This window comes from Dama dama, chromosome 23 (genome assembly GCF_033118175.1).
Source record: "Dama dama isolate Ldn47 chromosome 23, ASM3311817v1, whole genome shotgun sequence".
In the NCBI taxonomy this organism is placed as follows: domain Eukaryota; kingdom Metazoa; phylum Chordata; class Mammalia; order Artiodactyla; family Cervidae; genus Dama; species Dama dama.
The window spans coordinates 52411915-52437641 of NC_083703.1; the positions used below are offsets into that span (position 1 = coordinate 52411915).

Genomic DNA, 25727 nt, shown 5'->3' on the forward strand with positions numbered 1-25727 from the left:
TGCCCTCCTCCAGGGTATTTTCCTGACCGTGATTTCGAACCCAGGTCTCTTATGTCTAACTTGCATTGTCAGGTAGGTTCTTTACCACTAGTGTCACCTGGGAAGCCCCATATAATCATTTTAATACTTCTATATTAAACTAAACTCAGTGGCTTAATTTTTCATTTAAAACAAAAAGTTAACAAGAAGGCACTGCCCTACTTGGGTGGGAGAATTGAAGGAAATGCTGCTCTAAATGAGTTCTAGTTTCCTGACCAAAAGGAGGTACATACAAGGGCCCTGAGAATATTTGGAGATGTAATTCCTTAGATACTAATTTTTGAGTTACTATGGAGAACAAGGATGTTAACAGCCTGGAAATATTAAAACAATCTTCCAAAAAAGGAGTTCTGTCAACTATCCATGTTGATTCCAGGGCAGATTTTAGAAGGCTGGGAAAGAGACGGCATGTATGTCTCTAAAAATGAGAAGAACAAGGAGTTTTCGGCACAGGTCCTGAACAAAGACTGGGAGACTTTAGGCCAAGGATTTTCTATTCCATCAGATTCATCTCTCTCTTTTAATAATACATATTTTGTAATGTACAGTCCTGAATTTAAAGTCAAAGATAATATAACCTTACTATGTAGTTGTAAAACAAACACATGTGTGTGCACACAAAAGACTTAATAATAATTTAAAGTAGAAATTTTAAAGTGTGAAAATTTATTCTCATGTGTGAATGTTTGGATATGACCATACTGGAAGGCATAAAGGAGTAATCAAGGGAATTCCCTTGTGGCTCAGTGGTTAGGACTTGGCTCTTTCACTGCCTGGGCACAGGTTCGATCCCTGGTTGGGGAACTAAGATCCCAGAAGCCTCGTGGCATGGCCAAAAAAAAAAAAGTAATCAAAAACTTTTACCAACATATAGAATCATCTAGAATGCAGACTGCTACAAATGTGGACTGTCAGATATATTAGCATTTCTCTCAGTGATGTGCTTTTCAGAAGTGAACTCCTCTTGGTAAAAACCTGAAGTAAACCAAGTATGATCTTCGTATAATTTACATAGAAGTTCCCTTCTTAGAAAATTCTGCCTGTATTAAAACCATGTTAAAAAATATTTTGTGATCATATGTAGAACAGACATAGGGGTTAGGCTGAGATAACAAACCTTCAAAAGTCTCACTGTAGAACTTCATTGTGCAGAAGTTCAATTCAGTTGCTCAGTCGTGTCCGACTCTTTGCGACCCCATGAACTGCAGTACGCCAGGCCTCCCTGTCCATCACCAACTCCCGGAGTTCACCCAAACCCATGTCCATTGAGTCTGTGATGCCATCCAACCATCTCATCCTCTGTCATCCCCTTCTCCTGCCCTCAATCTTTCCCAGCATTGGAGTCTTTTCAAAGGAGTCAGCTCTTCACATCAGGTGGCCAAAGTATTGGAGTTTCAGCTTCAGCATCAGTCCTTCCAATGAATATTCAGGACTGATTTCCTTTGGGATGGACTGGTTGGATCTCCTTGCAGTCCAAGGTACTCAAGAGTCTTCTCCAACACCACAGTTCAACAGCATCAATTCTTCAGTGCTCAGTTTTCTTTATAGTCCAACTCTCACATCCATACATGACCACTAGAAAAATCATAGCCTTGACTAAACGGACCTTTGTTGACAAAGTAATGTCTCTCCTTTTCAATATGTCTAGGTTGGTCATAACTTTCCTTCCAAGTAGTAAGCGTCTTTTAATTTCAGGGCTGCAATCAAACTGCTCACTAAAATGTTGCAGAATGCCCAGTGTGCCTGGCCTCTGCAGGTGGCATCTACTGAGCACAACAACAAAGACCGCAGAGTATGGCCCCGTCCCTACTGGGAGTTGTTCATGGCCTTGTCTGTTAGATGGAAAAGCATGGACTGGCTGGCCTTTCCAAGGAGTGCAGATCCACTGTAGAGGCTTGCCACTAGGAAGGATGTTTCTAGTGGCTTCCCTGCTTCTCTATAGAGAATGTAACAAAGGCTGTTGGACATTAGTCATTTTCTTTCTTTCAGTTTTATTGAGCTATAATTGACATATAACATTATATAGTTCAAGGTGTATAAGTTTAAGGTGTACAACATAATGATTTTATATATATAGTGAAATGGTTACCATAACAAGATTAGTTAATATCTATCACCTCAGGTAGTTACATTTTTTGTGTGTGTTGAGAACTTTTAAGATCTGTTCTCTTGGGAGCTTTCCTATATGCAATACAATGTTGTTAAGTGTAGTCACCATGTTGTATGTTACATCCCCAGAACTTATTTATCGTTTAAGTAGAAGTTTGTACTTTTTGACCTTCATCCATTTCCCTTTCCCTGGATATTGGTCTTCAAAATGACTACAGTTGACCATTGAACAGCACAGGCTTGAATTGTGCAGGTCCACTTATATATGGGTTTTCTTCACTAAATACATACTACAGTACCACACAATTTGAGGTTGGTTGAATTCACTTATGTGGAACCATCAATACAGAGGGCAGACTGTAAAGTTAGATGTGGATTTTCAACAGTTGTGTGGAAGGTCAATGCCTTTAATCCCTGCCTTGTTCAAGGATCAGTTGGATTTGAATTAGATGTTCTTTTAAGATGTTTTCAACTCTAAGATTTTCTATTTCTCAATAATAATATTTTTTACCCTTCTAATTGTTTTCACTTTAATAAAACATAACTGCATTAACAAGTGTTAAATGAAAGATGCATAGAACCACTGTGATTATTTTCTGTGACCCTTTTCATTCTAAACCTTCCAACTAAGTAGTCGTCTTTTTACTTTGAGCTCATCTGCTTTTGACCCTCCCTTTCCTGTTGGGAGCTCCTTGCAGAGCTGATAGGCCCTTGCCTCCACTGGGGCTTTAGAACAGCTGTCAGCCAGAGAACCAAACCCACAGTCTGCAAAAGAAATCTCCCTTGTAATCATCGCGTGTTGTATAGAAAGAGAGTAAGTATAGACCATGAGAGTGTATGTTAAATTTTTGTTGTTATTCTGTTTAACTCTCATCTCTTAGGAATCAACTCCTAAGAGTTTAGATTTGAATTTTAACTTGTCTAATACTAAGTTTTCTTTTTTCATTTAAGGCTATTTCTGATGCTTGGAAGCTATCCTCTCAGCCATAAAGATGGTAATAAATCTTTGTCTCCCACAGTTCAGACCAAGAATTTACTGCAACAAGGTAAACAGAGCAAGTATATACACATAAATAAATAAATGACATCTATTTTTCATGTTTTCCCCCATTTCCTTACTTGTGTATGTAGACAGTTCAGGCTTAATGTGCTTTCACCCTCATTGTTTTAGAGTCTACCAGATGATATTTAGGTAAGCATGGGTCAGGCTGCACCTCTAAAGTCAGACAGCTGAGTTGTGACTCATTTTGTGGAGGGTTCTTTTCTCTCCAGTTTTCATCAGTTTATCATTGATGATAAATTTTAATTTCACTCAAGGTCAGAGTGAAGGTAGAAATTCTCTCACTGCTGTTCTTGCTAACTTCTCATGCTAGAAATAATGGCTTAAATTTGTTATATGGATTCCTGATGCTTTATTGTTTGAATTAAGCTGCCTCCCCTTTTGTGCAAAGGAGGGTATGTTTCCACAGTCCAGAGCAGGGAGTAAGGAAACTCCCAGGGTAGAATTGAACTTCTCCCCGGTTTGGAATTTCTGCATGCAGCACACTATTTCAGGTTCCCAGATTATTAAGCTGACTCCTTCAGACAATGATACCTTAAAATTTCCATTGGTTATGACAAGTATTGGAAATATTAAGAGGGAGAAAAAGCTACTCATAGTCTCACATTCACTGTTTTAAATTTCCCATAGTCTTTTGTGGTCCTTGTTCCTATGCAGACTTTTTTTTCACCAGGTTTCATCATTCAGAGATTTACAAGAAGTTCCTTTTTTTGTGCCTTCCTGGGGAAACTGTTATAATCGATAGAGTCCAAATACAAAATTGGAAACTTCAGTGAACATCTTCATTTCCCCCTAAATCTGTACATTTTCATCCTCTGAAATTTAAAAATAAGGTTAAAAAAGCTTGTATATCTGCGGCTTTTTCATAGAGACGTTATTTTGAAGCAATTTTGGTTGGTTAGGCAGAGTTTTGTTGCTCATTTTTTAAGGATGGGCAGTATTTAGGGACACAGTTGCCTTCAGCCTTTCATTTGATCTTGGATGCATGCCAAAAAAAGAAAAAAAGAAAAGGAAAATTTGATATAATAGAGGAAATTTCAAATGAGGAACTTCAGATTTTCTTTAGAGTTTTACTAGAAGTGACAAGGTCTTGAAAACTCACCTTGATTTAGAGCTCATCAAATCAATGTGTCTCATTTTTGTCATTAAATCTAGATATCAGCTGATGGCTATGAAGTAGAAAATCTCATCTCTGAAGACCTCACAAAGAGAAGTCATGGTTTTAGGACAGAGTATTTCATTAAGCCACCGGTCTATGTGACAGTTTCCTTTCCCTTCAATGTGGAAATCTGTAGGATTAACATAGATCTCTCAGCTGGGGGAGGCCAGAATGTCACTGGCCTGGAAATGTACACATCTGCCTTATCCAGCAGAGCATCTTGGAATACCCCTGAGTGCCGGACCCTAGATGAGCCATCCATTCCGGACAAGGAAGCATTCACTTTGGTGGGCAAAGTCTTGTTGAAAAACCAGAGCCAGGTGGTGTTTAGCCACAGGGGCTTCAAGGCCAGGCCACCTTTTGGCCCAATGGAAGCCACACTCCCCTCCCCTGCTGTTGTGGCCCAAGAACTCTGGAATAAAGGGTCTCTTTCTCTTAGTCACGTGGCCCATCTCAAGATCTGTATCACCCATGTGACAGGTGGTGGTATCCCTTGTATCAAGCGGTTAGAGGTATGGGGTCAGCCAGCCAAAACCTGCTCTCAGGAAGTAATAGACAGTGTCCTGCTGGTTGCCTCAGAGAGTCTCCCTCAGGACTTGTCTTTACAGGCTCCAGCGTTGCCCATGGAGAGTGACTGTGATTCTGGGGGCCAGTCTGAGGGCCAGCAGGCCCCCTCTAGCCTACAGGAGCTGGCTGAGGTAATTCGGGATATACCTGAAGAGTTCTTAGATCCCATCACCCTGGAGATCATGCCTTTCCCCATGCTACTGCCCTCAGGCAAGGTCATTGACCAGAGCACGCTGGAGAAGTGTAACCGCAGTGAAGCCACATGGGGCCGAGTGCCCAGTGACCCTTTCACAGGAGTAGCCTTTACTCCACACTCCCAGCCCTTGCCTCACCCTTCCTTGAAGGCGCGGATCGACCATTTCCTGCTCCAGCACTCCATCCCTGGCTGCCAGCTGCTCGGGAGAGCACAGACTGCATTGGCAGTGGCCCCTTCTTCCGTTGCTCTGCCCTCTCGGAAAAGGAAGATGGAGCAGGCCGAACATGGCCCAGACAGTAGCCTTGGCTTAAATGCTTCCTGTTTTTCTACCACAAGCCTTCTGGTCTCACCCTCTACCTCAGAGCACACTGCTAAGAAAATGAAAGCTGCCAGTGAGCTCATGGATTGTTCAACAGGTAACCCCTGTCCTATGTCTAAGCCCCTTGTTGTCTTTCCTCCTGGGGGACCCTTGGCCCTGGCACTTTGTTTTGTGCTTTGCCAGCTTAAATTATACCAAAACTTACTAGCTTAAAGAATCACACGTTTATTATAGCTTCTCCCTCAGGGATCCAGGCATCGCTTAGCTGGATTGTCTGCTTTAGGGTCTCTCAAGGCTGCTATCAAAGTGTTGACAGGGCTGCAGCCATCTCAAGGGAAGGATTAAGTTCCTTGCTGAACTGTTGCACTACGGGCTTCACTTCCTTTTTGTCTGGTGGCTGGATTCTGCCCTCAATTCCGTGCCACATGGGCTTCTCAAGGGCAGCAAACAAGCATGTGCAAATAAGTGGAAGTCAGTCTTGTAGAAGCTAATCACAGAGTGACATCACTTTTATTGTATTCTGTAGGAAGCAAGTTACTGAATCCACTTCACATTTAAAGGATATGAGTAGCAGGAGGTGGGGTTCATTGGGGGCTTCAGGCACTTTCCCACACCAATGATTCCTATTTTATTCATTGTTTTTACCCAAGATTGAATTTTGTCTGATGCATTTTTTTTGTCTGATGCCTTTTCAATATAGAGATGATATTATGATTTTTCATCATTAGATCTTTTTTTTTTTCATCATTAGATCTTTTAATGCAGTAAAGTGATTGATTTTGTGCCACATTCTTACTCACATCCTTGTACATGCTCAGTCAAGTCTGACTCTTTGCAGCCCAATGGACTGTAGCCCACCAGGCTCCCCTGACCATGGAATTTTCCAGGCAAGAATACTGGAGTAGGTTGTGATTTCCTACTCCAAAGGATCTTCCTGACCCAGGGGTCAAACCCACATCTCCTGTGTCTCCTGCATTGGCCTGTGAATTCTTTTCCACTGTGTCACCTAGCTAGAATCAAGATTGCCAGGAGAAATCTTCAACTTCAGATAGGCAGATGATATCACTCTAATGGCAGAAAGTAAAGAACTAAAGAGCCTCTTGATGAAGGTAAAAGAAGACAGTGAAAAGCTGACTTAAAACTCAACATTCAAAAAACTAATTTCATGGCATCTGGTTCCATCATTTCATGGCATATTTGCATATCTATTAAGGGGGAAAAAGTGGAAATAGTGGCAAATTTTATCTTCTTGGGCTCCAGAATCACTGTGGACAGTGACTGCAGTTATAAAATTAAAAGATTCTTGCTCCTTGGAAGAAAAGCTATGACAGACCTTGACAGCATATTAAAAAGCAGAGGCATCACTTTGCCAACAAAGATCCATATAGTCACAGCTATAGTTTTTTCAGTAGTCATGTATGGATGTGAGAGTTGGACCATAAAGAAAGCTGAGTGTTGAGGAATTGATGCTTTCAAATTGTGATGCTGGAGAAGACTTTTTTGAATCCCTTGGACAGCAAGGAGATCAAACCAGTCAATCCTAAAGGAAATCAACCCTGAATATTCACTGGAAGAACTGAGGCTGAAGCTCAAGTTCCAATCCTTTGGCCTGATGCAAAGAGCCAGCTCCTTGGAAAAGATCCTGATGCTGGGAAAAATTGAGGGCAGGAGAAGAAGAGGGTAACAGAGGATGAGACGGTTGGATGGCATCACTGACTCAATGGACATAAGTTTGAGCAAATTCTGGAAGATAGTGAAGGACAGGGAAGCCTGGCGTGCTGCAGTCCATGGGGTCGCAAAGAGTTGGACACGACTTAGTGACTGAACAACAACGATAATGCAGTAAAGTATACTAGTAGGCTTCTTAATATTGAACTATTATTATATTCCTGTAAGAAATTTCATTTGCTCATGCTTCTCTTAGTGTACTGCTTGGTTCTGTTTGCTATTGTTTTTATTTAGGATTTTTGCATTCATTAATAAGATTGAACTGCAGTTGGGTGTGTGTTCACAAGTGCACACCATTTTTGGTCAGGTTTTGGTTTTGATGATTTATTCCGTAAGAATTAGGAAATCCTCCTTTTCTAAACTCTGGAACAACTTAATAGTTTTAGAATCATTTACACTTTGCATGTTGGTAAAATTCCCCTGTGATTGTCAGTGCTTGGTGCTTTTGGAGAAAGCTCTGACAACTTTTTTTTTTCCTTATGGAAACTAGTCCGTTTAGATTTTACCATTCTTTAAGTTCCTGTCTTAGTCTAAAAGGCTTATACAGATAGTAACTTAAAGATTACATCTGTGTCTTCTCTGACTTTGTAAATTTTAGTAAACAAGACCCCCAGAAACTTCTGGAAGCATCTGAAGTGCAATGGGGCAAGATGAAGAGAAAGGCACTTAGACCTTGATGTTTGTGGAGGTCTCCATTGGTGTTAGCCTCAAGAGATCTGTTGGTGACACAGGAGCACGCTGACTAGTGCTCCTTCAAGGCCTCAGGCTGATACCCTATATCCTGCATACTGTAGAACAAACATTCCACTTCCTGCTTTGGGGTACTTTTAGGGTACCACTTTGGGGAATCCTGGCAAATCTCTGGGTTCTTTTTTGGGCAGCTGTCCCCATCCCCTGTTGCCTTCACCCTTAGCCCACATCCAGAGAAGGCCCTCTAGATAGTGAAATGGGTAGAGAGGACTTCATTATTCCACTCGGTAATAACTGCTTTGCTTTAGTAAGGAGGCGAGAAGATACGAACACCGAGAGAGTGCAGGCCAGTGGCCCTGCCCTGCAGAGCTGAGGAACTAGCAGACGGGAACGGGGAACGAGTAGACTAAGGCTGTGGAGGAGGGAGTGGGGCAAGGAGCCAGGGGTACAAGGCTGGGCGTTTGCTTGCCCCAGTTACTTCTTGGCAGGTAGGGACGCCTTCAGAAAGTAGGGTGCAGTTCTGCAGGTGCGCCACTAGGTGGCCCAGGCCTGCCCGATAATTTGTACAGGAGGAGGAAAGCTGGCCGAGAGCCCAGGAATCCTGAAAGCAATGTGAGATGGGTAAGAACTGCCAGGAACCCCAGGGCTTTACCTCCTGGTATCCTGTTATCACAGTCTATTAGTGGAAACTAGGGAGGACTTTCTTTATGTTTGTGTCTATTTGAAGTTAAAAGTACCATTCTGTGGGACTTCCCTGGCAGTCTGGTGGTTAGGACTCCACACTTGCACTGCAGGGCTCACATTTCTATCCCTGGTCGAGGAACTGAGATTCCTCATGCTGTGTGACTTGGCTAAAGACAAATAAATAAGTTAATAAAATGAGAATGTTTGAAAAAGAAGAAGAAGAAACACTATGTTGTGGTCTTCAGAGGACTTTGTGTTTCGGTTTTCTCTTTTGCCAGAACTCTCTCTTGATATTGTGGTCTGTGTATCTCTTAACAGGCCCAGTGTCCCATGAGCAAAAACTGTCACAAAGCTTGGAAATTGCCTTGACATCAACCCTTGGCTCCATGCCCTCCTTCACAGCTCGGCTGACCAAGGGACAGCTCCAGCACCTCAGCACAAGAGGGAACAATACTTCCTGGAGGCCCGGCACCAGCTCGGGTAAGAAGGGGCCCTGTGCATCTCCTCAGACCCTTGAACAGAATGTGGGGCCATACCTGTGGGGCTCTGTGGACCTCCACACCCAGGCTCCCCTAGTTCCAACACCCAGGCCTTTCCTTTTCTAGAGGGAATTGAGGGGTTGCCTATGAAGTGTAACTCTTCACAGGAAAGGCTTTCTTTAGTTAATTCTTAGTAATTCTCCGGTGTTGGGGCTTGGTGATTTTGGTAAGATCTAATGTTAATTACTCTGTCCTGAGGACATTTGTTTGTTTCTCCTTTTTGCTTGTTTTTTTAAATGTAGTCTGTCTCCCATCTGACATCTGTGGTAACTTTATGTAAATGTGGAGAGTGATTTCTAGTTGAGTATGTCATCTTCATCCCTCCCTATTAAGCAGCATCTTAGAACAGTGGTAGCTTACTGAGCCAAGTTTTGCCTAAAATGAACTTGGGACCACAGTGGACGATAGACTCAGTCAGGATACAAAGTGAGAGAACCTGGGGTGTTTTTTACAAGGTGAAATCTGGCAGGGCTAATGATAAGGTGTACACTTTCTTCCTCCTGCCTGTCTAAAGTGCGTCTGTTCTCATTGCCTGGATCCCAGGCCAACTTACCTTTTCTGCCTCTTGTCCCCACCTCCCAGTTTCTCTGATTATGTTTCCATCCTGATCATTCCCAGAACCTGTCTCATCCAGGTGACCAGCAATTTCCATGACCCCAGATTCGATGGTCACTTAACCTTCTTGGCAGCACTTATTGTGGCTAACCTCTCCTTCCTTCCTGAAACATCTTCTGTCTTGGCCTTCCAGATGTTATGCTCTTTTTCTCCAATTTTCAACAGTGTCTCTTCAGTTTCCATTGCTGATTCTTTGTTCTCTTCCAGACTCTGGTCTTGGACCCCCTTTGCTATACTCTGTACCACTCATGTGAGAGCCCACTTGGCCAGTGACTGCCCATGTTCACGTATAGCTCCTGCCTCTTCTTGGAACTCAGACCCTGACCTCCCTTACAGCTACTTGGCACCCCTATAGGGGAAACTCATGGATATCTCAAGTGAATATCTCAGAATTGCTGATGCCTCCAAAGATTGTCCTCCAAAGCCCCCCATTATGCAATCACTGGTAAAGAGCAAGCATCTTCTACCCCGTGGTCAAGCCCATAACATGGGAGGTCATCCTTGGTTTCCATCAACATTCCTGACATTCTGTTCATCATCAAGTCCTTTTTACACTCCTCCAAAGTAGATCTCAGGGAGGTCCTCTCTGCTCCATCACTCTTGCTGCCACCTTGGCCCTGGCTCCTGCACTGCTCCCCCAGATTCCCGTAGCAGCCTCTGCTGCTCCTCTGCAGTCACCCTTACCCTGCCCATCCTCTTACAGGAGCCTTCAGGATCTTCTTAGAATGTCAGCCAGGTCATGGTATTCCACTTCTTAGAATTCTTCCAAGATATCCTGTTGAACTTGGAATAAGTTCAACGGCCTGTGAGGTCTTGCATGTTCTTCTGCTATACTCTCGAAGCCATTGAACTTGGAATAAATTCAATGGCCTGTGAGGTCTTGCATGTTCTTCTGCCATACTCTCGAAGCCGTACTCTTTCGCATCAAACCTGTCTTTTCTGTTTCTTTAATGGACCTGCCTCTCTCTGTCCTTGGTGTCTCTTTCACTCATGCATGGCTGGCTCCCTTTCATTCTTAGGGCTCTTCACCCAAGAGGCCATAATTGCCCTCTCCAGGTGGGGGTGGATTGATGGAGAGAGAGCAGCAACCCTAGGCAAGGACCATGAGAGAAGGGAGAGCGGCAGTTATAGCTTGGGGAGGAGGAGTGGCAGAACCTGCCCACTGTGGCCTTCATGCAGGAAACCTTGTGGGAAGCATGAAGGGGAGAGCCTGAAGCACAAGAAGTGGGTTGATGGACGGGTTGGGAGGGGAGCGGCTGGGCTCCAGGGCTACAGTGACGCAGGGCCAGGTTCAGCAGGCAGGTCTGCCACAGACAGACCTCAGCCCTGCCCCTCTGGTGACCTCTGTCCCCTCTTAACCTGCTCAGCCTGGGTTTATCACACCATATTTTGCTTTTTCCTCTGCTTGTCACATCTCACCTTTCTTGCAGTTTATCAGGATTGTCAGCGTGAGCATGTGCCTTGCTCTGACCTTGGCAGCCTATCCAGGGGAAAGTCCATCTTGCTGGAGAGCCGCAGGCAGGGCCCAGTGCTGCCCAGCAGCCCTCGAAAGCCAGCTTTTCTTGAGCATTTCTTGGATCACTGATGATCGAGAGGAGGCTCCCCAGACTCTTGGGCTCCCTAGAACCTTCTCCTCCCTGATCAGTCAGGGGTGACCTAGGGAGGGAGGAAGCCAGGCTGCTGCAGGGGTGCAGGGTAGAGAAGCTTCTTATTCTACTCCAGGCACATGCCCTGCCTCCCAGATAGAGTCTGTACCGGGGACCACTTTCCCTAACCCTGGTCTATTTTCCCCCCTGATTCACCAGAGCAGTCTGGGAGCAGCCTGGGCCCTGAATGCACATCCTGCAAAAGAGTGTTCTCCCCCTACTTCAGAAGGGAGTCTGCATACCAGCTTCCCTGTGGCCACCTCCTGTGCCGGCCCTGCCTGGGCGAGAAGCAGCGCTCCCCGGCCGTGACTTGCACAGCCTGCCAGCAGCCGTTCGCCAGCCAGGACGTTCTGCGGGTTCACTTCTGAGTGAACAGCCTCAACCTGAGGAGACCCATCGCTGGGGGGAGCTGAGGAGGAGTGACTGGGGGGCTCAGAGCTCCTGAGGTCTGGCCTGGTCCCAGGCATGGGGTTGGGGGGGGCTCTGCTTTCTCCAGGGCTTCCCCTTTGTCTCCTCCCACAGTGTAGCACGTGGGCCTGCGGAGTGAGGGGTGGGGAAGGGGCCCTCTGCACCCACTCACGTGGCAATAGGATAACAAAGCCATAGTTTGGGCTGGGAGGGATGGGGGACATGTCCCTGCCCCCCAGTGCCTCCCTGCCAGCACCCCTGCCAGAGCCCAGGGTCTGCTAGAGCCAGTCCCACACTGAGCCACACTCTGCACACACCTCTCATCCTCCAAGGCGGATGTGAGTGTGGCTCTGGCTCTCAGAGAGAACTTCCACTGTCAGTGTCACCCACAAGTAGAACACGGCGAGGATCTGTGGAGTGAATGACTCAGCCCCTCTGACTGGCAAACCACTCTGAGCCTTAATAAAGCGATGGTTGACGTCTGCCGTGGACTTCCTCTCATCTGTGTTGTCATACTCCTGTCCCCCACTGCACCCACACAGAGTGGGACTGTCCCAGGGCAGCCGTGAGCAGTCACTGCAACCCTGTTGGACTGTAATGTGGGTCAGTGACCTGAGGGACAGGTGCCTCTGATGCAGGAGGGTCTGTGGGTGGACATGCATGCTGATGGAGAGGGCTGAGCAGCCCCCTCAGCGGGTGACCCTGGCTCAGCTGCGCATTGCCAGAGCTGCACTGCCCTCTGAGAGGGGAGGTACCTTTTCTGTGTGGGGCCTATTTCAGGAAAGATACTTGTTTATAGACTGCATCTTTTTTTTTCCATTCAAAATTTTGTTTTATGGAAACTACATATTCCTACAACTGTTTACTGTATGGAGTAGGTCCCAGTCATGGAAGAATATCAGTGAGGAAATACAGTGTGCTATTCTCTGTTCCCTTCTGTGTATGTTGGGGAAGGAGGAGCCGAGAAGCGATGCTTCTTATTTTGTATTTGAGATTTCATCACGAGCACCTGTGGACAGGCGTGGGGGGTCTCTCAAGTCACTCAGGGTCTTGACCTCCCCAACTCCCACAGGCCTGCTGCCTCCCCTTTGTTCTAGGGGGACCCCCAGGGGAGGAGGCCCGCGTTCTCACTAGCTTCTGTGCTTTGCACACAGGGCGGAGAGAACTATAATTCTTAGACTAACGGGGAAGGAGGAAGCTTATAAAAATTCCATTCTTGGACTCCGTATCTAAGACTTCAGAGAGATGGGGTTGGGGTTACAGAATGTATTTTTAAGGTGTGTATGTCCACAAAGGTGGCTGCAGAGAGGCAATCCCACCCTCCCTTCTGCCTGCTGGTGACACTTCCCTTGACCCCTCACATGACTCTGTGAGACTCCAGGGTCTACATTGGTGGACTTGCCTCTTGGCTGGTGAAGCGCCTGTGTGTCCTTTGGCTTTAAATGTCTGAAACACTCCAGATTCCTCCCTTATCTTCCTGTGTGCTTGTGTTCTAGGAGAAGCTCCACCCTTTGTAGCAAAAGCACTGCCTTGGGGAACTAACAGCCTAGTTCCCCAAGAGCAAGTTCACTGCTGGGAGGCCTTCCCTCTGGGGTTTGTCCTGTCTCTCCCAACCTGAGAGCCTGAGGAGGCTCCAGCAGGGGTCAGCATAAAGCGCAGAATGCCCAGATGAGGGCAGTGTTGCCTCCCCTCCTGCAGGGGTGCTGGTGATCTGCATTTTGAACACACTTCTGCTCCCCAAGGAGCTCTAGGGGGAAACTGGGCATGGGAGCCCCTGTGATGGACGGGTGGAGACACATCCATATCCTTGGAGATGCATCCATTTATATCTCACGGAGTCCCCCAGAATGAAGTGTTCTTTTCACCACCCTTGCCAGAAACACACCGAGTTTCTCTCCCCCAGAAAATGAGGATACCTTCTCGCTGCCAACCAGACTCAAAGGGTAGTTCGTTTCTCACCAGAGCCTGGGGCCAGGCACAAAGCAGCTAACCAACAAACTCAAGGAGCTGGACTCTACTGACTGAGACTCAGAACTTCCAAGCCTTGATGTGACCCCTCTGCCCTCTCGCCTGACCACAGGTTCTGTGGGGGCACAGTTCTCCTTTTCGGTAGCATTTTCTCAACACAAAGTCCATTTGGAGGACATGCAACCCTGGGCCCTTTGAGGGCAGGAAACAGCCCCAGCGACTGATCGCCAAATCACCCTCAAAAGTGCAGCGTGAGATCTTGCCCCACATCCTGGCGTCCTCCTTGGGGCCCCCAGGTCCCAGTCCTTGGCTACTCTGCCCTCACTCATGCCCGCTCTGCCATCGTCCTCCAGCCCCAAACAGAAGGGAGGGCCTCACACTCCTGAAGTAGAAGTAGGAAAACCAAATCGCCGAGATGAGCTCTGTACCCAGGGTACCCCACCTCCAGGTGGCGTCTGGGTCCTGGGGCCAGATGGGCTCCCCCAGCCCCTCTTCCGTCCTGCTTCCTCCTGTGAGTCTCCAGCCTGAGGCCGCTCAGCTGCTGGGTGCTTTTCCATTCCCCAGGAAACAATGCTGCCTGGGTTGCTGTAAGTAGGTCTACAGACAAAGAGACCTGCCCCTGGAGGAAGCTGCCTGCCAGGCTGCCAGGCTCCTGCTCACCTCCCACCTGCAGTATTGTGCTGCTGGGCAGGCTGCTGGTGTGCTGGCCCCCTTCTCCAGCCCTCTCTCCAGCCTCCACCAGCCTGCCTGGCCTCTCAGTCCACCTACACAGGCAGGCTCTTTCCTTCCAGCTCTAGGTTGGAAGGGGAGTGGCTGGGTTGGGAATTGGCCAAAGAGGCACTGGCCAGTAGAGTGGCTATTTAAATTAATTAAAAATAAATTTAAAAAGTCATACCAGCCATATTTGAAGTACTTAATAGTCACATGTGCTAGTGGCACCCTGTTGGACAGCGCAGAAAACAACATTCCACCACCAAAGAAAGTTCTATTGTACATTGCTGGGCCGGAGTAGGAACTTGGTGAGAATGGCCCTTGGTGTTCCCTTACCCCTTAAGAATCAGCCTCCTGGGCAATAAGGAACACGGGGTGTAGAGCTTTTAATGGAGAACAGGACAGTGGGGTGGGGAATCGGGTATGCCTGAACCTTCCCTACCACCCCACCCCCAGATCTGGCAGAGGCTATAACCCTGGGCTCCTCTGGGCGGTAATGTGTGCCCTCCTTTACAAAGAGATGCTGTGGCCCCGAGCTGTGACAAGGTCTCCAGAGTGGCACAGGGGGGAGGTGAGGGGGAAGGAGGGTGAGACAGCCGTGTGGCGGTTGGCAGAGTTTTTCCATTAAGGTTTGCATCAGTAAGAAGATAATGCTACCCATAGCCATATTACTGAAAGATAACCACTCAAACAAGGCTCTCCTGGCTCTTTCCCTTCCACTATTTTTCTATAAGGAAAAAGACACACATGTATATACTGTGTGGTTCTGTTGTCTGTTTTCTCCCTTAACCTTATTTAAGGGACACTTGCCCTTGTCATACACATTCTTCTTTTTTTTTTTTTTTTGGTTGCGTTGAGCCTTTGTTGCTGTGTGTCAGCTTTCTCTAGCTGTGGTTCATGGGCTTTTCATTGCAGTGGTTTCTCCTGTTGCAGAGCACAGGCTCTAAGCACATTGGCTTCGGTAGTTTCAGCACGCAGGCTCAGCAGTTGCAGCTCTAGGGCCCTAGAACTCGGGCTCTGTAGCTGTGGCACACATGCCCCATGGCATGTGGAATCTTCCTGGACCAGGGATCGAACCCATGTCCCCTGCACTGGCAGGCAGATTCCTATCCACGGCCCTACCAGGGAAGTCCCACGCTATTCTTATTATAAAGATCATTTTGAAGAACAGGCCAGAATAACAACAACAAAAAAAAAACTTTAAAATGAACAGTTTGAGTTGGGGGTTGGGAAAACTAAAGAATATACAGACAAACAAATGAAACATTTAATAAAAATCTAGAAACAGGCTCAAATGCATATGGAAATTGAGGGGGGTGGGTGTCTTTCAGTGAGTGGTGCCAGAGTCACTGGAAGAAGGAAATCATCTAAGAACTAGAAGAAAATGGAAAATGAGGAAATTCCTGTAAACCTGAAAATGAGAACAACTCCTGATTTCAGAATCCACGTATCATAAAGGGAAAGACTGATGAATTTGACTACATAAAAAATTAAAACAACATATATAGAAAAAGAAGTCCACTATTAGCAAAGTAAGAACATAAATTACAAGCTAAACCAATATATAGCTTCTAAATACAAGAAAGACACACCAAGAAATGCAAATGACCTTTTAAGCATGTCAAAAGATGCTCAACCTTGCTCATAATATGATGAAATTTTTAGAAAAGCCTGAAATACCATTTCTTGTTTAGCAGATTGACACAAATCTCAAAATTTGACCCCAATCTGCTATTGAGGCTGTGGGAATGCAAGCAGTATTCAAGGGAAAGCAAGAGGCTGTGGAAATGGAGGGAAATGTCTAACAAAGATACAAACACATGATCCCTCTGACCTGCCATTCCACCTATAGGATTCCAGCCCAAAGATTCCTTGGCAAAAAATGAAGAGAACAATTCCAGCCCCAACCACCGGCAGCCTGAGCAGCCAGGACTGATGCCTGTGGGCTTAGAGCCACATTCCCCCGTGGGAGGGGATAGCAGTTCCAGAAGGTAGGCCCAGGAACAAGCGGTTTATACACACAGGATTCTGCATGTGTTCTCTAAGAGGTTATAGACTGTGAAGCCCACCCAGGTATGCAAACAAACAAACAAAGACCTTTGCGTTCAAAAGTCTTTTAGAAAGTTTCAGTTATTGAGCACGCCTGTTCTGGGCATCATGCTGAGTGCTTCATATGTTTTATCTCATTTAATCCTCACAACTCTTAGTAAAAGGAGGAAGCTGAGGCCTAGTTTCATGAAGAACTCATCTCATTGACTCTAAGGTCACCAACTTAACCCCAGTGATGTTCTGTAGGTAGTAGAGGCTGAGAAAGAGCAGACTCAGGTCCCCTCTACAGAGGTGGCCTGAATATTGTCACCACAGAGCCTCTAAGGATCCCTCCATTGAATGGGAACCTCGTGCAAGGCACAGGGGCACTGCCAACACTGATCTGGTGGGAGACCATCCAACTCCACAACCTAGAGAAGCCTATCCGCTTTGGCCCAAGTTCATCATGAGACCCAGAACTAAAGGCATAAAAAAGTATGGAATAACAACCCATGACCAAGCTACAGCACAGCTTTTGAAAATTCAAAAATATTACACCTCTAGGCCCCAAAATAAGAGAATTCTCCTCCCGTCCCCATAAAGTCTCAGTCTCAGCAGCGTTAAATTCATGTAAATGGATACATCTCCTGGTTGAAATGTTAATGGAAAAGTACAGATACTGAAAGAGGAGGGGGTGGGAAGGAGCAAGGAGACAGATGGGAGAGAGGCTCAGGAATGGTCTCTAGCTCGCTGTGCCAAGCACAGTGGGTGCTAGGATCCTGAGATGTGGCTGCCATGGTACAGACAGCCAATCCTGTTGTGAGATGTATGTGGCTGAGCGAGATCCAGTTTAAAAGAGAAACTGGGTGATTGGGAAACAGTAATCAATGTGGTAACCTATGTGGTCCTGGTGGGGTGGGCAGGCATAAGGGATGGACAGACTGGGGGACAGTACTAGGGAAATATCAGTAAGCAGAGGTGGGAGTAGGGACACCCTCTGCCTGAGACCCTCTAAACTGGTAAGAAGAACTGGGTTTGAAAAGAGAGGGGCTAGAGAATTAGCATGGGGGAGGCAGAGACACAGGCTAGCCTCCCCTTCCCATGATTCCTCCTAGTCTCCCCTCGGGCCCAGGCCCAGACATCAGCCGTGACTCAGCTGATGAAATGCAACCCCACAGCTCATTAATTAGGAAGTCTGTAATTAGCCTGTCTCAGAGACCAGGATCCCCCAGAGAGAGCCCCTCTCACCTGCCTTCCTCTCCCTCCCACCCCAAGAATGAGATCAGGCTTGAGGGGATCTGGCCCCTGGGAACGAGGAGGGGGAGAGGAAGCTTGAACACAGGGGGAAATGAGATGCCGGGGCACGCACTTCTGCGCCAGGCAGCCTCGGCAGATTGACCTGTAATGAGACAACGGAAATGATGGTGTCTCGGCTCCTGAAAGTTTCCTCAACTCAAGAAACCCCTGGGCAGGTTTGGGTGGGCTGGCTGGATCTGTTCAAGCTTGGTCTGTTTGAGGCCTGAAAGCCATGGCCCACGAGGCTCGGTCTGGAGCAAAATTAGAGATTCAGTTGCCAAAATGCGGTTTCACATGATGTGTGATGTCAGTCAGCAACTCTTCTTCAAATCCCCCTGTTACCCTCCCATTTCCCTCCCGCAGAACTTTGGGCTCCTGCTTCCATATCTCTTTTCAGTGCTTCTTGGAAAGGTCTATTCCAGACCATAGTCTCCAGACTTGCCTCCTGACTTCATACCACTGGGATGATTTCAAATGATGGGTTGCCAATTATTCAGCATGCGTCCACCCAAAAGAGCTCTTTGTTCCTTCTCTTGACCCTGTGGACAGGCTTGTGGCTGCTGCAGCCCACGGAATGTGGCAGCAGTGACCCTAAGTGATTTCTGAGGCTGTCTCTCTGCTTTGTTTGTTGAAACACTCACTCTTGAAGCCTTGAGCCACCAAGTAAAAAGTCCAACTATCCCAAGGCTACCAGGCGTGAGAAGCCACACAGAGAGGCCATAGGCAAGCAGGCACTCCAGTCTGTAGTCCCAACCTAGTCCAGCCTCTGAGTCATCTCAGCCCAGGCATGTCCATGAAGGCGTCTCCAGATGAATCCAGCCCCAAACCATTCATTCTTTCCAGTGGGGACACCACACATTGTGGGCAGAGAAGAGGTGTCCTTGCTGTGCCCTACTGGGACTCCTGACCTTCAGAATCCACCAGCATAATGAAACGGTGGTCATCTGGGGCACTGCGTCATGCAGGCTTTGTCACAGCAGCAAGAACCAGAACAACCACAACATCCTAGACAGTGGCTGCAGAGCGAGCTGGGGAAGAAGAGGGAGAGCCCAGGAGGACAAAGCCAGAATCCTCTCAGCAGAGAGGGGAGGGGAAAGCCTGGAAACAGTCCTGTGCGAATACTTTGTACTTGACCACGGGAGCCAGTGCAGACGGAGGACCACGACACCCCTGGGCTGGCTGGCACACTAGATCGGCCATTTGCTGAAGAGCCAGGGTAGGGCCAGACACAGGGTCCCGGGGACACACTGGGGAAAGGAACACTGTCTAGTGGGGAAAGAGACGGCGAAACACATGGTTAGGGGATGTCTCTGTAGGGCAGCGCATAGACCTGCAAGAAGCGTCGGTTCCGCTAAGGTCAAGGGCAGATGGGACTCTGGTACTGATTTCAGAAAAATGTGGATTTTGAGGGATGGCCTCCATTGACCTGTCATAATAGCATCCTGATTTTTTTAAAATATTTATTTATTATTTGGCTGTGGCAGGTCTTAGTTGTGGCACTCAGGAGCTTGGTTGTGGCATGCAGGATCTAGTTCCCTGACCAGGGATCAAACCCAGGTCCCATGCACCGGGAGGGTGGAGTCTTAGCCCTGGACCACCAGGGAAGTCCCTTCATCCTGATTTTCTTTTAAGGCGTTACCCTTTCTGTTGGCTGCAGACTGAGGGAGCTTTTCAGTCTATAGCCTAAGGAGTGGACATGTGACTCTCAAGAACATGAGGGACAGGTAGGATTGGTCAGGAAGGGGCAGAAGGCAGTGAAATGGGTGTTTGTATCCTGGTCTGGACCCTCGTGTCCTAAGGCAGGTGAAGAGGAAGCAGCTGAGTCATTGGAGCCATGTGTCTACTGAGGGCAGGGCTCTGGAAATTCAAAGGACCAGTAATGCCTAAGACCCAGACAAGAGAAATCTTTAGAAGCCCATCTCTAGATCTCCTTAGGATAAGACCAGGGGATATGCCCAGCCAGAATCTGTGCATTGCAGGTTTTGGCCTGGAATGCCCTGCCTAACTTTCCTGTGACCATCTACTACTGCAAGTGTCCTCTTCTCTGGGTCTGTGGCCCAGGTGGACTGCACCTCGGGTGCACAAATGTGCCTGCATAGAGGAGAGAGGAGGTAATTTGTGAGGCCCACAGGCAGAGCCCAGAATGTCCACCTGTGTGCCTGTCCTGGCGATGCGGAACAGAACAAAGCTGCAGGGAGAGACCAGCCCCCCAGGTTGCCAGGTTCTGCTACTTGAAGGTGGGTTTCAGATCACTGTGAACATGTATTTGTCAAGGTAGGGGGACAGAACATGTTTAATTTAACATTTTGTTAGCTTAACTTACAACTCTTAGATATTTTGTCATATTTTACCACAGGGCCTAAAAAGGTGGGGCTGACACTTAAAAAACAAAACCTTTTTATTACGGAAAATTCCACATACATACAAAAATACAGATTAGTATAATCAACTCTGATGTATCCATCACTCAATTTCAACAACTCTCGATTCACGGTTAGTCTTGCTTCTTCTTACTTTCGTGTGTGCTAAATTGCTTCAGTCATGTCCGACTCTTTGAAACTCTATGGACTGTAGCCCATCAGACTACTCTGTGCATGGGATTCTCCAGGCAAGAATACCAGAGTGGGTTGCAATGCCCAAGGATCAAACCTGACCCAGGGAACAAACCTGAATCTCAGTCTCCAGAACTGGCAGGCAGGTTCTTTACCACTAGCACCACCTGGGAAGCCTTCTTGCTGCTACTGCTAAGTCACTTCAGTCGTGTCCGACTCTGTGCAACCCCATCCCTGGGATTCTCCAGGCAGGAACACTGGAGTGGGTTGCCATTTCTTTCTCCAATGCATAAAAGTGAAAAGTGAAAGTGAAGTTGCTCAGTCGTGTCCGACTCTTCGCGACCCCATGGACCGCAGCCTACCAGGCTCCTCCATCCATGGGCTTTTCCAGGCAAGAGTACTGGAGTGGGGTGCATTGCCTTCTCCGGGGAAGTCTTCTTACCCTCACCTAATTCACCCTTCTCATGCTATTTTGAAGCAAGTTAGGACAGCATCAGATTAACACATTTAGGACATGATGTGTAGGAGCTCCTGGCGTTCCCTCTTCCCAACAAAACAGCAAATCACAACCTGGGATAACCCATCAGAGCTTTGAAAGGCACAGGAGTGGGGACACCCTCCCTCAGGGTGCTCTGGCATTGGGGTCCTGATCCTCGCTGGCTGTGTCACTTCAGGAAATCGCTCGAGCCATTTAGGCCTCAGTTTCTGCATCAATAAAATGGTGATAAATGTATCTCCTGACATTGTTACACAGCTTACAGTGGTAGTGCTGGGAACACAGTCAGCCTGCAGTAACTGCTCGTTGCTCTCGATCACCCCTCTTTAGGCATTTTCCCTGTTTAGTGCAGAAGGTGGACAGAAAAGTTTCTCCTCCCTGGGAAAGCAGAGGCTTGGAGGAGAGGACCCATTCTGTGGCTGCCTCCCTTGCCATAAGGAGGGACGCCCAGACATAAAGTAGCTGCAAGAAGGGAGTAAGGAATTCCCAGTTGACATCCCTGAACCCCAGCCTTCAACCTTGAACCCTAAATAAGTTCTAAATGCCCTGGTGGTTTAGTCACGTTTGTGGGTTTTCAGGCAGCAGAGTGGCGAGGAGCACAGACTCTGGGGCCTGTGTCTGCTCTTTATTACCTGGGCCTCCTGGGGCAACGTCTCCTTCCTCTCCTTTCCTGTCTACAAATGGAGATAAAAATGACTTCCTCCTTCCTAGGGTTTTATGGGGATTCAAAGAGGAAAGGTTCGTAAAAGGCTGTGAACAGTGCAATGAAAGGCGCTGTTGTTGTCTGGGGCTCACCAAGCCTACTTGTCCTGTGTTATGTCCTTACCGCACGCGCGCGTGTACACACACACACTCACACAGATCCACTTCCTTCACACCTTTGCACACACAAGCTGTTTATCCGGGCCAGTTGCATCCTCTCTCTCAGAGGTTCCCACTCAGCCTTCACTCCCCAAACTACAGGCATCGAAGGCGTTCGGGGACCTGTCCTGCGCGGTTGCCCGGGTGCCTGCGCGTCTGCTCGGCCCGTGCGCGGGGCGGGACCGGCCGGGATCGCCGAGGGCGCAGCGAGGTGCCTTCTGGAAGCCCCAGCCCAGGCAGCGCCACCCGCTTTGCTCTCGACCCCATCGGGTCCCCTCAGCCCACAAAGCTTTCTGACTGCGCCTCTCCTCACCTCGGCCCGCAGCATTCCTGGTCAGTCGTCTGGCTGTGTCGGGGAAGGGCGTGTGGTCCTCCTCTGGCTCCTCCCCAGACGACCCAAGGGGGCCACTTTGGTCGCCCTGGGAGCAGCAGCCATGGTGCCCAGCGGTGCACCAGGCTGGCCTCGTGGGCCCTGGAGCTGGAGCCCACAGACCCCAGAAGGGAATCCACTCACCTGACCACTGTACAGGCTTTTAATATAGAAAAAGTCTGTCAAAAATAATTGTCCTAGGTTGTGTTGTTTTGTATTTAGGTTATTTTTGCAAATAAGCCTTTTTATGATGTCCTCTCATTTCTGATTTCTTTTAAGCTTAATGTAACCCCCTTAGAGATCTGATAAGTATTCACATTCAGCTCCCTCCTGTCTGATGAGGAAGTGAAAGCCTCTTTCCACCGTACTCCTAGTGCACACCCAAGGCAGTTTCATCCCAAGGCCCAGCATTTTCCTTGTTTGTCACCGCTGCTCAACACACCCTCTTGGAGTCAATTCAGTCGTGGTTCTTGGGCCCCTACAGTGTTTGCTCACTTGCGGTCCTCTGCATAGCTCACAGAGCATTTGTGTGACCACACTGCCAAGGGTCCTTGAGTCAGACTGATAGGAAGGAGATGAGATGCTAGCAGACCTGTTTGCACATGAGGCCACCCGCTTCCGAGGGTGGCAGAGATGTCATTAGAGTTACAGCACTGGGTTGACCCTGAGAAAAGAGGAATAAGAAACAGGAGTGGGGAGTAGTTAATTGTTACCTGTTCTCAGAAAAGATGGTCTCAGGGTAAGGAGATACTTTTAAGAACATTCTGAGATTTCAGGTTTAATCTGGAGGTTTGCCCCTCTTTGTTATGTAAAGATTTCAGACAATTCTAACGTCATATAGTATCTTCAGATCTGAGTCACTTAAGACCTCAGAGAGGACTTCCCTGGTAGTTTAGTGGTTAGGAATCCACCTGCCAATGCAAGGGACATGGGTTTCATCCCTGCTCTGGGAAGACTCTACATGCCGCGGGGCAGCTAAGCCTGTGCGCCACAACTACTGAGCACCAACGCCCTACGGCCCATGCTCTGCAACAAGAGAAGCCTGCACACCGCAACTAGAGAGTAGCCCCCACTCGCCCCAGCTAGAGAAAGCCCACGCACAGCAACAAAGACCCAGCGCAGTAAAAAGTAGGTAAAGAAATAAAAAAAGGCCTCGGTGAGATAAGACATGGGGTCAGTACATCAAGCAACCTTGAGAACAGGTATGACTCACTCAAACTCACAGAGTAACTCCCTGGGGAGTCTTTCCTTCTTTTCATAATTTATTGAAAACCCACTGTGCGGCAAGCACTGTACCAGGAGTGGGCACAGTCATATATACAAAAAATAATAATAATACACAGACAAACAGATGAACTTCAAATTGTAGTAGGTGCTATTAAACCCATCAACAGAGACCCTGGTTAGAAAATAACTGAGGTAGGGGTGAGGGATGCTCCAGGGGGGATGCTCAGGGAAGCCTCCTCTTGGGAGGTGACACTTTCAACCAGGTGAACCCTGGGGATGGGTGACGGTAGGCAAACCTTTTAGGACAAGGAAACAGCAAGCTCTGAAATTCCAAAGCAGGGGTGGAAAGAAGCAGATAGTTTGAGATAGATTTTAGAGGTAGGACTAACAAAGAGTGAGGAAGAGCATTGGATCAGGGTGAGCCCCAGGTTCTGGGAGGACCAGTTGACTGGATGCTGGTGTGATTGCAAGAGCGGGAGAACCCTGGGAGAGAGCCGGGGAGAAACTAAGACTCAGGAGTTGAGTCTGTCCATGTTAAGTTAGAAAGGCCTATTGAATATCCAAGGGTAGGTGTCATTGGGCACTTGGGGGAGAGGCCCAGGATGGAGGTATGGATTTGAGAATCATTAGTTTGTAGGAAATATAAAAAAACTATGGGGTTAGAAGCAATCTCCTAACAAAAGAAGAGAAGAGACATAAGACAGTCCTGGGATTCTCCAATATTTAGAAGTCAAGGTCAAAGAGGTAGAGCCAGAAAAAGAGACTGAGAAAGAACATCCAGTGTGGTAGATTTCTTAAGCCTATATTTAAATAGGACAAGTGCAAATTTGAATTCCCTGGCAGTCCAGTGGTTAGGAATCAGCAATTTCACTGCTGGGGGATGGGTTCAATCCCCAGTTGAAGAATTAAGGTTCTGCAAGCCAGGAGGCATGGCCAAAAGAGGGACAACTGCTCAACCATGTTGAATGCTACTAGGGGATAATGTAAAATGAGGACATGGACGTGACACCAAATTTGGTAATACAGAGGTACTTTATGACATTGATAATAGGAGTTTCTGGGGTTGGTTTGGGCAGAAGCCTGAGTGGAGGGAGTTGAAGAGTAAATGATGCCTTCTGAATAAAAATGGCAGTTGGATGACAAATGAAAAACAAAGGTGATCATTAACTTGACGGAACAAAAACTTGTTCAGCAATGGAAAGGTCCTTATAAGATACCATATGGTTTAGCTTGGAGGTTCAGCTTGCAGTCTAACTCATTATAGTGATCTAACTATTATGACATTATTATATCAAGAAAATGGTGAATGGGAGGGTACCTGTTGTGAGTTGGGGTAGGGAAGGCCAGGTAAAAGAGCTAAATACTATCTTTCTAAGTGACATTGAATCAAGATCATGAGTGAAGGTGTAGGAGATGTAAGGGTGACAAATATGTGAAGAAGTACTTTTGGAAAGGGAACATATAAGGAAAGTGAAGAAGGGGTGGGAGTGTCCTGAGGGTCCACATGACCTGTGAGGTGTTATATTGGAAATGCAACCAGTCCCAACCATTGGTACTTTTTCCAGCCAGTGTGGATTCCAAGAAGGTGGTATTGGGAGAAGCAGGCCCTCTGGCATCTGTGTGGAGGTGGGGTTTGGGGTCTTTAAGGGGCCCTAGTGTGGGAGGCAAGTCTTAGAATGATAATCCAGGTAGACATGGCTGGTTAGCACACAACTTGTACCAGAGCCTGAGCCCTTTATTTCCTGTAGCACCTTCAGTTTTCAGTTGGTAACTCAGACCTAAAGTGCAGAGAGGGTAAGTGCTGGACCAAGGCCACACAACTGGGCTAAGCCAGGCCCAGTGACTTTCTCCCTGGGTCTGCCCCACAGCCCAGAGACTCAGGAGGGCAATGACCAGACCAAGCTTATTTTTTGGCCATGAATGGAATGAAAAGGTTCATCCTGGGTTAACTCAGGAAGCTACTCTCTCTAAAAAAATCTCTTAAGGTCTTAATAATAATATGGCATTAACAATACTACAATACTGCAATTAATTAACTTCACAATGGTGTAGGCACTTTTCCAAAGCTCTCATATATTACATTATCTCAGTCCTCATGACAACTTGGTGATGTGGGTGCAAGTATTTTCCCTACTTCACCCTGGAGGAAAATGAGGCTCAGAGAAGTCAAGTGATCCACCCTAGTCGTGATGTTTTGAGCAACAGAGGCCAGATTCCAACAGGCTGCTGGGCTCTAGCGTCCTCACGGCTCCCCATCCCTGGGACCTGGGATCCCATACTGTGCTTGGTGGGCAGGAGGCAGCTGGAGCTTCCTGCCGGCACCCTGGAGAGGAGGCTAAGAGTCTAGGGGCGGGGTAAGCCAGGGGCTGTGCAGAGCCTGAGAGGTACAGGGTGGCTAGCTTAGGTCCACCTTATTCTTAAGGTCCAAGGATAAGGATCAGAGGGCCACTTAAGTGGCC

The 25727-nt window shown here is 47.4% G+C and overlaps 1 protein-coding gene across 4 annotated transcripts in view; it reads left to right on the forward strand.

Moving 5' to 3' along the window:
- UBOX5 (U-box domain containing 5) overlaps nt 1–12242 on the forward strand; it is a 45495-nt gene extending 33253 nt beyond the window's left edge. For 2 of the 4 annotated variants that reach the window (XM_061126734.1, XM_061126732.1), the window contains exons 2-5: nt 3100–3194; nt 4364–5546; nt 8870–9031; nt 11511–12242. In XM_061126734.1, coding sequence (XP_060982717.1) covers nt 3141–3194; nt 4364–5546; nt 8870–9031; nt 11511–11719 — 1608 coding nt within the window. In that variant the 5' untranslated portion in view covers nt 3100–3140 and the 3' untranslated portion in view covers nt 11720–12242. Of the gene's footprint in view, nt 1–1374; nt 1518–3099; nt 3195–4363; nt 5547–8869; nt 9032–11510 lie in introns of those variants that run through there. The other 2 variants (XM_061126733.1, XM_061126736.1) reach the window with 2 other exon arrangements.
- Nucleotides 12243–25727: the final 13485 nt, after the last annotated feature.